The sequence below is a fragment of the Tenrec ecaudatus genome, chromosome 16 (genome assembly GCF_050624435.1).
Source record: "Tenrec ecaudatus isolate mTenEca1 chromosome 16, mTenEca1.hap1, whole genome shotgun sequence".
Taxonomy (NCBI): domain Eukaryota; kingdom Metazoa; phylum Chordata; class Mammalia; order Afrosoricida; family Tenrecidae; genus Tenrec; species Tenrec ecaudatus.
The window spans coordinates 11,573,039-11,588,100 of NC_134545.1; the positions used below are offsets into that span (position 1 = coordinate 11,573,039).

Below are 15,062 nucleotides of genomic sequence, written 5' to 3' on the forward strand. Positions count from 1 at the left end.
ATGTCCATCAGTGGGCAATCACACCCCACCCTGGGGCATTGAAGAGGAAAGGGCATTGGGTATCAGGAGCTGAGATACCTGGGTGTGAATCGCAGCTCTTCCTGGCAAGGCACCTCCCCACGCCCCTCACACACACACCGTTTACCTGGGACCAGCAGGGTTTTCCTGGGATGTGGGGTTCCAGGGCTAGACCTGGGCCAGTCCCAGTCATTCACCACTTTCCTCTCAATGCGTGTTTCCCCTCAGCAAGCACAAGGGAGACGGGCCCCAGTGATGTCCTTACCAGCTCCTTTGTTGTGTAATTGGAGAGACAAGGATCATGCACCGAGTGTGTGTCCACCACCCGGATGTGCCTGCATAGTATCCAGCCCTGGTGCACCCTGGGCCCCCAGCGGGCCCTTGGGGGAAGCCAGGCAGTGGCAGGAGGCTCTGTGACCTCTATCTGATCTCCCCACAGAACGAAGAAGGCCACGACCAGGCCGAGGAGTCCGAAGACGATTTTGAGGAGATGAACCTGTCCCTCCTCTCGGCCCGGAGCTTCCCGCGCAAGGCCAGCCAGACCAGCATCTTCCTTCAGGAGTGGGACATCCCCTTTGAGCAGCTGGAGATCGGCGAGCTCATCGGGAAGGGCCGCTTCGGGCAGGTGTACCATGGCCGCTGGCACGGCGAAGTGGCCATCCGGTTGATCGACATCGAGAGGGACAACGAGGACCAGCTTAAGGCCTTCAAGCGGGAAGTGATGGCCTACCGGCAGACGCGTCACGAGAATGTGGTCCTCTTCATGGGCGCCTGCATGAGCCCGCCCCACCTGGCCATCATCACCAGGTCAGTCCCACCCGGGCAGGGTGGCCTCGCATGGCCCCGCCGCTGGCACAGCTGGGAGGCAGGCGGGTGGGCGGGCTTCCTGAGGGAGCCTTACCACTCGCTCACCAGGCTGGTGGCTTAAAGAGATACAATTCCAGAACACGCTTGGAATGCTAAACCTCTTCGTCCAATCGTGCTTGCAGAAAGCATGAGTGGGCCCATCAGGAAGGCCGGGTCTATTTCCTTCCATCTCTGTGTCCCCGGCAGCCGTGTAAGCACCTCTGAGACTCGTACCCTCCGTATCTTCGAAGAACGAACAAGATGAAATCAAGGGTCGGCCTTTTTATTTTCATTCAAAGTTTTGGCTAAAATAGGCGCAGGGTGAATTGTTTCAGCTTGGCGAGTGGTGGAGCCTTTGTGGCTGCCACCCTCGCGGGAAAGCGGCCTCGGACGCGGCCTGGCTGTGCGCCCGTCGAACTGTAGTTGCAGAAACAGGTGGCCGGCCAGATTTGGCGGAGCGTGCGAGCCTGGCTGTCAGGCAAGTTGCCGAGCACGTGGGCAGGAGTTCACCGGCATTGTTCCGGATCCCCGACATGCTCAGCCACCCGGGGTGGGTGGGTGGAATAAGAACTGACATGAAAACGAGTCGGGGAGTAATGACACATGGGGCGCTCACCCTTTGACCTCCTCGGCCCAGGACTGGGGGCAGTGAGAACCCGAATTCCTTTGCTCTTCATTGGTGGTGGGGAAGAGGCCTTTGGCCCATCTGGGGGGCTCTGGCATTTGGCCTCCCTGTTGTATTAGAATTAGCCATACCAGTGACGTTCTTGGCCCAGGCTCAGTTAGGAGCCTTCCCCACCCCAGCTCAGGCAGCAAGATCCCCATACACAGGACTGGTATGTTGACAGGCGCGATAGCAGGAGGTGTGGACTCAGGAAGAGCTGTGCCTTGGATCGGGTCTCTGCTGACACAGAACCTCCCTGCACCCCCGAGCGTGGTCTGTGACAGGTGGTCGCAGGTCCCGGGAGCTGCTCGGGTTCCACCTCAGGGCAGCCCCCATGCTCAGCAGAACTGCACATTTCCCGAGGGCTGTGGGCACTGTTACAACCCCGAGCGTATTCTGCATAGGGCCGTAAGGTGCTCCCTCCCATTCACGGGGATGGAGCAGAGGAGGGTGAAGTGGCTTGGCACTATCTTCTCCTGTGTCGTCTTTTTGCTCATGGATCTGACCAGACAGTTACCCCAACTTTCTCTCTGTTCAGATCCTCCCCGTGTGTGACTAGTCATACTTCCTGATACCCCCACCCCCCGCCCCGGGATCAGAGAATGAGCAATGATTCAGTGACAGAATGCTCACCTCCCACAGGTGTGTTCGTTTGGGTAGACTAGAGAATCAAATCCAGGGAGACTCGTGTGTCTAAGAAAGAGCTTTATAGACAAGAGCAATTGAATATTGAGAAAGTCTCCCAGCCCAAGCCACATCAAGTCGGTAAGTCTGGTATTAGCCCAAATGTCTGCTACCAACCTATAAAGTCCTCCTCAGACTCACACAACACATGCAATGATGCTGGATGCAGGAGGATCACAGGCCAGCGGATGGAAAGTCTTGTGGATCCAGTGGCAGTGGAAGCATCTCAGCGTGGGCAAGGGTCTCCACGTGGTTCCTTCAGCTCCAGAGCTCCAGCATAGCACCATGTGTTTTGTCAACACGAGTGCATCGCAGGGAGTGAGCATGTGTCCCGCCTCCAGTGAGCTATTTATCTCCTTCACGCCTCCAGATGAGGTCATCAAGCAGCGACCCGATTTACAGGCTAAACCCCACCCCTTCCCTCTTAAGTCTCAGAATGATAACAGAGGATGAAATTACCACCCCAGGGGACACCCACGTTCGATCCCCAGTCCATGCACCTCCTGCATGGCCACTGCCCGCCCATCACAGGACGAGTTTGTGTTGCTCCAGTGCTGACCACATTCCAATGGTGTGCCCAGACTATGCAGACGAGGAAGAGAGGCCTGGCCACCTCCTTCCCTAAAGTAACCAATGAAAAGCCAGCGGGTCACATTGGCATAATCTGCCCCTCATCGAGCTGGCGCAGGACCGGACACTGTGCCAGGGGGTGGGCAGTCATGAATTTAGAGGACCCTCAATGGCAGGTAACAAGGGCCAAATGGGAGTCATTGTGAAATCCATCGCCTTGTCTTTTCCCGACCTTTGGGACAGCCCCCATTCCCCTTCTCCCCGCCTTTCCCAGTTGCCAGCATCTTCCTCAGGCCCTTTCCCAAGCGGGGACTGATGGGGACTGGCCAGATGCAGTTAGCAGTCACCCTTGACAGCAAGTGAGCAATCATTGTGGAGATGGGCTGCCCAGCCTGGAGGCAGCTGCACCCATTGTGCACACAACTGTGAGCCTCCAGTGTCCCCCCACCCCCAAACCCCCTACACACACCATCCCTGCCTACAGATTTCACAGACAAAGACTGTGCAGCTTTGGGACGTGTAATTGGTCTCTGAAGTGTTTGGGTATTTTGTGTGAAGCCTGCAGGATGCCAGATGAGCCCCCCAAAGAAGTGGCATGAATCCCCTATAATTGTGTCGTTATATATTTATCTTCAGGAGGGGCCCAGTGCAGCCCCCTCTCCTGGGCAGCGGCGTCCACTTGTGGGCCGGCCAGGTTTTTCCACTGAAAGCAAACATTTGAGTAATTTGATTAATCACGTACGTTGTTCAGGATCAGCTGGCAGGGGTTGGTGGTTGGACGGACGCCAACCAACGGGAGCCGTTTTGGGACCCTGGATGATTTTATCGGGAACATCAGGCCCGATCATCCCCTGGCAGATTCCATATCAGTTCACTATCAGGTGTCCTATCTATCCAATTACTTAGTAATTATCATTGAAGTTGACAAGTATTTCTAAGATTAGCTTCCTTGTAATGCAATATGTATGGCTCTCGGTAGTGAGAAATAACCCGCTAGCTACCCAATTGCTCCCCCTCCCCCAAATGCAACCAGCAGCAGGATTGCTTCACCACGTCACGATTATCGCAATGCTATCGATGGCCCGCACGGCCGCTCACTAAAACAGCCCCCAGATAGAAGCTAGAAACCCATAAAGGAGAGCTGCCCTCTCCCTTCTGCCTCCTTGCTGGGCGGGGTTTCCTGGGCCTTGGCGCTTTCATCTGTGAAATGACCAGGTGGAAGCAGGTGTCTGCACAGACTTCCAAACTTGACTAGGCTCTCTGAGTAAGGCTTTGGAGCAGTGCTTTCTAACGTCTGGTCAGTCTGGACTTCCCGGGGCCCGGCCACCTGGGAGGGAAGGTGGTTACAATTAGGAACCTCAAGTTCAGGCTGTCGGGGTCCCCTGTGGCCACTGTAGCGAATTAGAAGCAGGCAGTGATTTGAAGGAGCCCACCTGCACTCTCCTCGAGCCATGAAGTCAGAAGACTGGCACCAGTCTTGAGCTGTGTCTAGAGTTTCCCGACCTTGCCTTTGGGGCCTCACGCTCCCGTGCTAACCCCACTGAGGCCAGCAGCATAGCCTCTTGCTTCCGAGGTCATGCGGCTGCCTGCATCTGCAAGTAGAGCACCTTCTCCCTGCCTCTGGACGAGGACCCTGGTGGTTACAGCAGGGGCCCTTGGGTCAACCTGGTTACACATTGGGCTGCGAACTTCAAGGTCAACAGTTGGAGACCACCAGCCACTCTGTGGGAGAAAGACGAGGCTTCTACTTCTGTAAAGAGTTACCCAGTCCCAGAAACTCACAGGGGTAGCTCTCCCCGGCCCTGTAAAGTTGCTTTGATGTAGAACCAGCCAGATGGCAGTCAGTATGGTCCAGTGATTACGGCAGACCCAATCAGAGAAGCCAGTGCAAACATTTAACATGCTTGGCTGCTCACCCAAAGGTGGGAGGTTTGGTTCTACCCAGAGGTGCCTCAGAAGAAAGGCCTGGCGATCTACTTCCTGAAATACAGCCACTAGAAAACCCAGGGAGAACAGTTCTACACTGACACACGCGGTCAGCTGAACTCTATGGCAACTGGCCTGCTGGAGCGTGTTGAGAGAGGAACTGGGCACCCATCAGAATACTGGGGGGTGGGGGAAGCTTCAATAGAATTGAAAGAGAACAGAACCTTTCCACAAGCCTCTTGAAGCCCCCTCCTAAAAGGGTCCTCCCCACCCCACCGCCGGCATGTAGCTCCACAATCACAGAAGCAACAACAACTCAGTGAAAGCGCCAACTTCCCTGCTCTTGCTTCCCATCATGCTCAGGGAGCTGACGACCTTGGCAGGTGTCCAGCGACTTCTCCACCCATCCTGATGCCTTTGGCCAAACCAGGACACCCTGGCTGTTTTGACAGTGGACAGGGACCAAGCCCAAGGAAAAGTCTCCGTTACTGCCAAGGCAGGACATCGGGGTGGTGAGGCCGAGCAGGGGAGGTCCAGGGAGTGAGAAGCTGCCCCTTCTTGCCCAGGGGCTTTACCCTAGAGGTTGCAATCCCCTCGTTAGTGTTGGCTCGGGCCCTCCCTAGAGGGAGGTGGAAAACGTGGGCTCAGCACGTGATGGGTTTGCGACACGGTTCCTTCCCGCGAAGACCAAGATGGCGGGGCTGCCGGGACCATGCCCCGAATGAGGGAAGGGACAGCATGGTGCGGAGCCTCAGAGGAACCAGAAAGGCAGCCGCCGAGTCCGTCGGCCTTGAGCCCGTGCAGTGAGCTTCCCTGGTGATCGCGGTGCCCATTTTGCTGATGGGAACACTGAGGTCAGAGAAGCAAAAGGAGTCCTGGCTCAGTCATAGACGAGCCGTTGACGCAACCTGGCATTGAGCTCAGGTGGCTAGTATGCCCCTTTGTTGAGTTCAAGCGTATTGAGTTCTCCCGGGGAGCAGTCACCACCCAGAGTCTCTCCTCAGCATTGGCATAGCAGATTTCCTGCTCCAGTGGAAGGGATGGGCAAGCAGAATTTAAGCCAACAGGGTGATTACTGCACCATAAGGGCGCTGAAAGGAGCGTCTAGGGGCCCGTTTTACTCTATTTTGCTTATTTTGCCAGTTCTACGTTCACCTGTCAGTGCAGCCGTTCCATCCTGAGCACTGTACAGCCACGCTTCACCCTCTTTTTTTCTGAATTGTTCCTCCCTCGTTTTTATTTTAATAAATCATTTTATTACGGGCTCTTACAGGCTCTTCTGTCAAGCCATACCTCAATTGGATCTAGCACCTTTGTACATAGGTTGCCATCATCATTTCCAAAACATTTTTTCTTTCTACTTGAGCCCCGAGTATCAGCTCCTCTTTTTCCCCCTCCCCCACCACCCATGTGAACCCTTGATAAGTGGTAAATCCTTGATAAGTGGTAAATCCTTATTATTTTCATATCTTACACAGTCTGCTGTCTCGTCACCCTCCCTCATGATATGTAAATGCTCTGCCCCTGAGGTTCCAATCTCTTCTTTACGGCTGCTATGGTTGGTTTGATCCTGTAGAGATAACTTGTACAAGAGCAGAAATCTCTGAGCATATCTTTTTTGGCTAGTTCAGCTAAACCATTGCTTGGTTTTATGAAGGCTTCCGAGAGAGGTATTTGGCTGAAGGCTTAAAAGATATTCTCAGGGGCTCATCAGGCCTTGGCAGTTTCAGAAAGTCTGGGGTCTGTGAGAATTTGACCTTCTGCCTTTTCCCTATTTGTTGTTGTTGTTGTTGTTGAGGATTCTACTATGGAACCTTGGATTAAGATATTCCGTGACTGCAGCGGGGCACCATCAAGCTCTGCAGGTCTCATGGCAAAGGAGGTGGTCAGCCACACCTTCCATATAGGAGGGCTACTGCGAAAGAGGGCTTCCAGGGAGGGGCCTTTGGGGAGCTGACTTTGGAGAAGGAGGCAAAGGTGTCAGCAGATACAAAGCCACAGCAGTGGAGCCGAGTGAGATGTGTCTGAGGACCGACGTGAAAGGGCTGTAGTCAGCAAAGGGCCGAGGAGGCCAGAGCATGCATGGCTTGAAGGCCAAGGCCAAGGGCCGGGCTTTGTCCTGAATGCAGTGGGAAAGAAGCCCCTGAAAGGTTTGCAAATGAAGCTGCTCACACCACTCTGGAAGTTTCCAGGTGTGCCCTCTGCAGCCTCCTCTTGTACTCAGCTGTCGATTCATTGTGTCTGAACTCATCTGGTGGGGAGCAGCCACAAGACACACACACCACCACCACCACCCGGCCCCCCAAAGCCAGAGTGAAGGGCCCTGGGACGCCAGCTGCCACTTGGGCATTCTCGCCGGAGGGTGGCAGGCTCCCAGGAAAGATGCCAGAAGGGTTCCTTTTAAGAAGGAATGCAGGGGACTTCACTGGGATCAATCCCAGGGATTGGAAGCAGGGACAGCCAGGTAACTGTGAGGGAGCAGGTGGATTGTGGATCCTGGGGAGGACAGGGGGTTTCCCATGGGAAATTTTGGGGTTTTAGTTTCTCACTTGGCCCCTGTTACCAGTCCTCTCACAGGGTGCCTAGAGAACCTCCAGCATCTCAGCCACGCATCTGCCTGCCTGTATACCCAGGTCTCCTAGCCTAGAAGTCTCCAAACCCTTTGTTTTAAAGTCAGCCAACACCAGAGGCATTACCTGCCTCCTGCATCAAGCCCTTATGCCAGAGAGCGTCACCGAGCTGCTGTCTCTGGCCGACAGGCAGGCTGGCAGGCGGAGAGGCAGTGGACAAGCAGACAGTGCCACTGCTTGTACCATGGTGGTATTCTTGAGGTCCCAGGGAGAGCTGGACTTGCTTTCCTCCATCACTCCATCCCCCGCCCTTCAGCCAGTCGAATTGTCCTAAATATAACCTACGAGGGTTGGGGGGCCCTGAGCACACGAAGATTCTGTCCCCCCTCGGCGTTTAGAGTCAGCTTCCTTTGATGTTCAAAAAGCTGAATCGGGTCCCATTATGCGGCACAGCTGACGAGGGTTTGTGTCCGCCGCAGCCTTTCATTGTGCTGGAACGTAAAGCGCCGGAGACTTTTGTGAAGGGAGCGCTATAAATGGCCTGCCGCCTTGTCGTGGTTCGCACCATCTCATGGGCACAGCACAGGCCCGTGGGCAGAAGATCCTGTGGCCAGCAGAGGACGCGGGGCCCAAGCTCTCCTGCTGGGTCCTAAGCCTCCCAGTCCCAGAGCAGCACGTGCGTGAACGTGACTCTGACCAGCGGTGGTGGGGACACTGGGTTTGCCACAGAGCAGGCACGGCGGCAGAAGGAAGAGGTTGAACTTTACCTGTGGCACCTGCAGGCCGAGCGCCCCGTCAGCAGTGTGCTGTACCGCCCTCTGGGCATGTTTCTCAAGAAAGACGCTCACACGGTCCCGCACTCTCGCAGGACCACAGGCACTGCTGTGACACCTCAGCCTTAGGACAGAAGTGGCTCGACACCGCTGAAGCTTACCTCCTGCGCCTGTGACCGTCCAGGTGGGGGGTGTTCCTAACCGGCAGGTGGCATTCCTCTGGACCTGAGGGATTCGGGCCGTGTCCATCTTCCTGCTCGGAATCCTCTCCTTTGCACTGGGGAGACAGGACAGATCCTGGAAGGGAGGTTCCTGTGAGCATGCACCCCCAACCCCCACCCCACCCCGTTCACCTACCCTCAGCCACGCCCACCTGAAGGGAGCTGGGGAGGAGCCGTGTGCCAGGAGGGGGACCGGGTGGCTTTAGATGGACAGCCAGCAGCTCTGTGAGGCACGGGCATCCTCTGGTCCATCATCTCCTTCTGGTGAAGACGGACCCGCCCGGCCCGTCGTGTTTGCCAGCTGGCTGTGCCCTCTCAGCCGTGCTGGTGTAGGGCATTGGCTCTTTGCATCCGTGTCCCCTGCTGGTGTCTTCCCCCGCAGGTACCTCGTTTGCCTCATCCATAAAAGGGGGTGGCATTTCACCGGTTGCAAGCTAGCGATGAGAAGAATGTGCGATCTTAGATGGCGGGGTCCGCTGCGCCGCAGCTGCTCCATACTGGCCACCTCCCAGTTGCCGCCATCATGGGGACAGCATTACAATCACAAACATAAGAGTGGCAGCAGTCGTGGCAACAATTGGGAGAAGCTGGGTATTTCCCCTTAGGTGCAAAAACCACGCGCTCCAATAGCCGGGACATCTCATTTGTGGTTATAGCTAGCGGGTTAGCGGGTGAGCGGGTGAATAGCTGTGAGCTGGCTCTGTGGCTGTGCGCTCCAGCTGGCCTCCTGCCCCCCACTTCGAGTACCTTGCCCTAGTTCCTCACCTCCCGCTAAGAGCCACGGTCTGGGATGAGCTTCGATCTGTAAGGGAGGGGGCTGGGTGTCCTGGTCTCAAGCCAAGACGAAAGATTTTGGCTAGCGTGTGCATGAGACGTCGGTGTAGAAGTGACCTAAAGAGAGGTCAAGACCAGGGGTCAAGACCTCAAGAACAGGGGGCCCTCGGCTCTCTGATTCCCCTCTGGAGCCCGAGTCCCTGACATGAGCCCCTCCTGAAAGACTCATGAATGAATGAATGAATGAATGAATGAATGAATGAATAACGGTTTCCAAAAATACCTTCACCCACATCGTCAGCGCCTACATGCCTCTAGGCAAGTTTAGCAGCCAACAGTGAATGGTGCTATTTCCTTCCATGTATTGAGAAATGAATGGGGCACCGGTAAAATATAGTACGAACTGGTGGAGGGTGGGGAGGCGGATGGGGGGCAGGGCACATTGATGTAGATTGCAGTAGATCAGGGAAGGGACTGAGTGCTGGGGGCATTTTTTCCAAGCACTAATCAATTGTCATCGCAGGCAAGGAGGGACCCTCTGCATGGTGCTGGGGACAGAGAAGACAGGTCCCGCTCCCTGGAGCACACAGGGCGGTCATTGGTTGACAACCAAATAGCCTGGGAAAGTCTGCCATTGTACGCCATGGGACAGGGACCCACCAAGTGGTGGGCCTGATGGAGCAAGAGGGCTGTCTTCCCCAAAGGGAGAACAGCACATGCAAAAACCCTGGTGGCGGGCGACACAGGGTCCTGGGGGACAGGAGCCCTTGGCTGGATTGGAGAATGCACCAGGGACCTGACAGGAAGGAGGGACCTGGAGCTGGCCCTGTGACCTTGGGATCCAGGAACACATGCAGGTTCGAGAGTACTAGGTTCCAGAACATGCTTGGCACGAGTCCCTAAAGGGATTGCAACAGTCCTCTGGAAAGGAAGGGGTTGTCAGCAGCGCCCACTATCTACCTAGGTTACAAAATAGCCAGCTGCACCCCTCCTGTGTGGGAGGGAAATGCGGGGGAGCTAGGAGCCCGGGGGAGAGTCGTCTCAGCATGGCTGGCCACGCAAAGTCAGTGGCCAGAACAAAAGCTCAGGAGCCCGGGGGAGCTTCGCGAGGGAGGCAAGACCGCAGGTAAAAGCTCGTCTCTCTTGGGAGTCTGGCCACCTGGTGGTGACTCCGGCTGTCTGGTTTCTGAGTCAGTGTCACAGATGGACACCCCCCACCCCTCCCTGAAGGAGCCAGCGTCCAGTCCCCCACTATTTGTAGGCAATGAGACCGAGAAGCAAGCCCAGGGACATGGAGACAGGGAGGAGCAGGAAGCCCACTTTCAAATGGTCCTCTTGTCCCCCGCGACCCCAGCCATGCCCATGTCCAGCCCTCCTTGCTTGGGCTGTCTTCTCAGTGGGAGCAGATCGCCATGCCTGGTTTCCCTCCAAAGGGCTGGTGGGTTTGGAACCACCAGCTCTCTGGTTAGCAGCCGAACTCTTAGCCCTTGACCGCCAGGGCTCTTTGTGGATGGCTCCTCTCGCTCACTGCTGTCTGGTCAATTCCAGCTCAGAATAAGGGTCCCTGTGGGTTTCTGAGCCTGTAGCTCTGGACAGGAGGAGAGCTCCTCCTTTGTTTGCTCCCAGGGAGCAGCCCGTGGATTTGAACTACTGGCCTTGCTCGTAACAGCCCCCTCATCATGCACGACTTGCCCTGGCCCCACACGGATGGATCGGGAGCCTCAGCGACCGGGTGCCCTCCCACGGGGACGGCAAGGACTGATTTCAAGAAGGCAGGTTTGCTGCCCAACCATAAAACCTGCCCTGGCCTGCCACTTGTTGAATTGGCAGCTGGTGCAAATGGAAACCCTGTTGTGGCCTGATGTGGAAACGGGTCTTTGAAATAGTCCTTCATTTCAGCAGCCGGCTCCAGGCTGGGGCGAGCGGCTAGGGGTGGGAAGTGTAAGATCAGCAATCCCACCAGGGCTGGGGGTATGGGGAGCAGTCCTGGGCTCCCAACTGGGCCACAGCAGCCTGGCCAACTGCTCCAGTTTGTGCTGTCTGCCTTATCCCCTACCTGATCGTGTTTACGCTGATGAAGCCCATCAATCAGGTAATAAATAGATATTGACTCTCTTGTCATGGAGTTTATCAGGATGGATTGACCACTGGGAACCCTGCTTTGCTCAATCAATGAGGAGCCCTGGAGATAAATAAATCTTGATAATGACTGGCAAGGAGAAAATCAATGGAGATATTAATATATGCATTGGGGGCATATATCTTCAGATGGGAAATAAGGGTTTGTTTTGGCGGAAGGGAAAAAAGAGAGGGGGGTGGGGGGACAGAGAGAGCTCGACCCACAGGGACACATACTGCCAGCACCCCCAGAATATAGCAGTGGCACACAGCAGATGCTCCCTGATTGGGGTGGAAGTGCAGAAATACAAGAAGATGTTTGACTCTAAAGAGAAACTGCTGTTGTGTTTGCTTTGTCCGTCCTGGGGCTGTCCAGTGCCCCAGAAACTCTGCCCCTTCTGTGCTGAAGGATAGCCCTGCCGTTCGTATCTGCTCGCCTCCGATGCCTGGGAAGAGAGGAAGGTGGTGGAGTGGGCCTGAGGGTCAAGGACATGGGTCCCCAGCTGCTTAAGTGATGGAAACACTGGTTGAGAAAGCGATGGCTCCACTCTGTCCGGTTTAGGGAGCAAGAATGGAGGGGAGGAGGTGTCAAACGATGACCTCCCAAACCGTTAACAGCTGGAACCTGTCGCTGTGGCCTGAGGGGGAAGCGGATCTTTGAACGTGTCCTTTGTTTCGGGATCTTGAGACTCGATCCTCCTGGGGTTTGTGGCCGGGTGCTGCGGAGTCCACGTGCAGCAGAAGGACGCACCGCCCGGTCCTGCCCCAGCCGCACGATCATGGCCTTGATTGGGCCCATTCTTGACAGCCAGTGTTTCACCCCAGCCCCCTGAGGGTCTTGCTCTGATTCAATAACCCTTAAGCCCAATGACCAGGTAGACAGAGAAGACAACGTGGTAGGCGGGTGGGGGCGGAGGGAGAAGAGACTGGAGTGATGTGTCCACAAGCCAAGGAGCCCGTGGCCACCAGAAGCAAAGAGAGAGGCATAGGACAGATTCCCAAGAGCACGGCCCTCCCAACATCCTGGCTCCAGAGCCCAGCTCCTGAGAGCGGGTCACCGCCTCCGTAGGAAATGGGGAACGCATGCAAAAAATCTGAAGCGTGTGGTAGGGGACTCTGAGCTGGAGGCACTTCTGTATCTCTCATTAGCAAGCCCTGCTGGCACGGTGGCCAACGTGTTTGCCTGCTAACCCGGTGGTTGATGGTTCAAGCCCACCCAGCCACCACTGGGGAGAAGAACATGGAAGCTTGTATCTGTAAAACTTTCCAGGCATGGAAATCCTCTGGGGGCAGTTCCACTCAGTCCTTCTAGGGGCCCTGGAAGGTGGAGCTGACCCCACAGCAGTGGGCTTGGTTTGTTTGGGGATGCGTGTCTTTCACGGGCACTTAGCTGCGTCCAGTGGGCCTGTGTTCAGCACTGAGGTTGGAGCTGGAGTTCTGAGTACTCTGTGTGGTGTCAAGGCTGGAGCCATGGCCTGGCAAGAGGCAACAGAGTCCTGGAGCCTGAGGATGCGGATTTCTAGCAAGATGCTGTTGATGTTGTGTCTGGGGGCCCCCACTTGGATTGGAGAGCCAGAGCCTTGGTGGGATGAGCAAGGCCAGGGAGAAGAGGGAGCATTGTGGCCGGGATGGCTGGCCGAGATGGACCAGGGGAGTGCGGGTCACGGAAGAGCAAGGCCCAGAGCATCCCAACACATAAGCGAGCATCCATTCCAGATGCTGGTCTTGAAAAGGTGGGGAAGGGGCAGCCGGAGCAGGTGTCCCTGCAAACTCGTGACACCTGGGCATTCTGTCGCCTTGTGGTTTCCCGGAGCAGGCTCTCTCGTCGCCATCTGCCATGGAACCAATGGCGACTCATAGTGACCCTGTCTAGAGTTTCCGAGACTGTGCATCTGTGTGGGAGCAGGCAGCCTCCGCTTGCTCCCGGGAAGCTGCTGGTGCGTTTGAACCCCCCAACGCCTCTACCACAGCATAGACCTCTCATCCCGTGCTGCTGGCAGTCGAGGAAACTTGGGTCTGGAATTCCAAGTCCTGGGTGCATGTTCTAACCTGGTCATTTCCTAGCTGGAGGAACTTCGACGGATCAAGGCTCCCCTTGGAGCCTCCGTTTTCTCATCTGTGAAATGGGGATACAGTGTATGGTTTCCTGGGTGGATTACCCATCGGGGCCAAGTCCATCCTGACTCTGAGGGATCTTAGAGGACAGGATTGATCTGCCTTGCATGGTGTAACTTCCACAGAGACTGTAACTTCCATGGAAGCTGACTCACTTCTAGCTTCCATCGAACCACCAGCCCTTTGGTTAGCAGCCAAGTGCTTAACCGCGGTGCCACCAGGGCTCCTTCTGGGGGTTGGGGGGACTAGGAGGGGCCTGTGAAATGGCAAAGGCGGAAAGCTCTCCCTAGAGAGCTCACAGGTACATACGAAAGTGCTAGCTGACTGACCAGCACCGACACGTACTTTCACAGCGCTCGATCATTTTCCACCTGCCCAGTGAGGCTGGGGCTACGGTCCTCATGGGTCAGCGTTTGGATTCTGTGACTGTCAGAGCAGATATACGTGAGGGCTGTCCTGTTCCATTGGTAGCTGGACCCAGGTTTAAAGTTGGGAATGCCACTGAGGACACTGCCCAATATCTCGGTGGGCCCACCAGCCCATTGGTGGCCTGCAGGGCAGGGACCAGCCCTGTGCTGTGACCCATGGGGAGCCAGCCCCGCTCCCCAGCCCGCCCCTGACAGCAGCAGGAAAGTATGTGGCTATCCAGCGGCTCTTGCCTGCTATCAAAAGGCATGACTCCGAGTCCTCTTCAAAAGAGGATTCCTTTTCTTCTGGGTGTTCAAAAGGCCCAGAGGCATGCCAGGCAGGGAGCAGATTGTGTGTCTTCAAAGGCAAAGAAGGGGCCACAACTATCATCAGTTTCCCCGGCCCAGGCCGGTCCCTCCATGACACTTATTAATAAGCACAGCCATCGGGGCCTCGGAGACAAGATCAAGGCTTCTCGGTGGGCTCGTCCAGGAGTGTGTGTAGACCCCTGGGGACTGTTCACAGCATCTCTGCCCCCCGGGCCTGAGCTCTCTTGGAGCAGCAAGGGCTACTTGTGACAGACTCTCAGCACGTGGTCGCTTTGCCACAGCCCAGGGCACTGTCATGCTACCTTGTCTATAAACCGCTGCTTCCCAGGCTCTGCTGGCCGGTGGCCTCTCCTTCAGCCTGCTCTGCACGGCCCCCTCCTCTGCTTCCACCCCTGAGGCTCGTACGACAGAACTAACACACACACCACCACCACCACCACCTCCACCACCACCACCACCACCCCAGCTATGGAGTTTGAGTTGAAAAATAGTGTGTTGACATCCAGAGGGTTGAGCTTTTCCCATCGGGATGGGCTCCAGTGAGGAAATGGCAGGGAGATAAGAGTTCAAGTTTTCCCCACTCCGACCCCTTGACCTTGGACATGCCTCTGGCTCTCCTAGTTCTCCCTTTCCTTGTTTGTGAAATGATCGTAAGTCTCACTTACTTCAGCTTTCGTGCGTCCTGAACACCGCCTGGGTTGCGTGGTGTCCCTTTGACCCTTGGGAGTCACCCAGTGACCACTCACGTTTCTGTTCATCCTTCCACAGGTTCACCCATCCATCACTCACTCACCCTCCGGCTACCAACTACCTCCCATCCACTACTCATTCATTCGCTCACCTACTCACCTACCCACCAATCCATCTGCCCATCTGATAGCCACTTGCTCCACCGTCCATCCACGTACCCATCCAGCTGTCCATCTTCCTAGCCAGCCAGCAATATCCAACACTCAACTACCTATTCAATCAGCGTCCAACACTACTCATTTATCCACCCCTTGATTCATCCATCCTCACATCCACACATCCAGTACCCACCCACT

At 55.9% G+C, this 15,062-nt stretch overlaps 1 protein-coding gene across 1 annotated transcript in view; it reads left to right on the forward strand.

Moving 5' to 3' along the window:
- Positions 1-15,062, forward strand: part of KSR2 (kinase suppressor of ras 2) — a 384,468-nt gene that overhangs the window by 322,443 nt on the left and 46,963 nt on the right. The window contains exon 14 of the mRNA XM_075534388.1: positions 458-825. Coding sequence (XP_075390503.1) covers positions 458-825 — 368 coding nt within the window. The remainder of the gene's footprint in view (positions 1-457; positions 826-15,062) is intronic.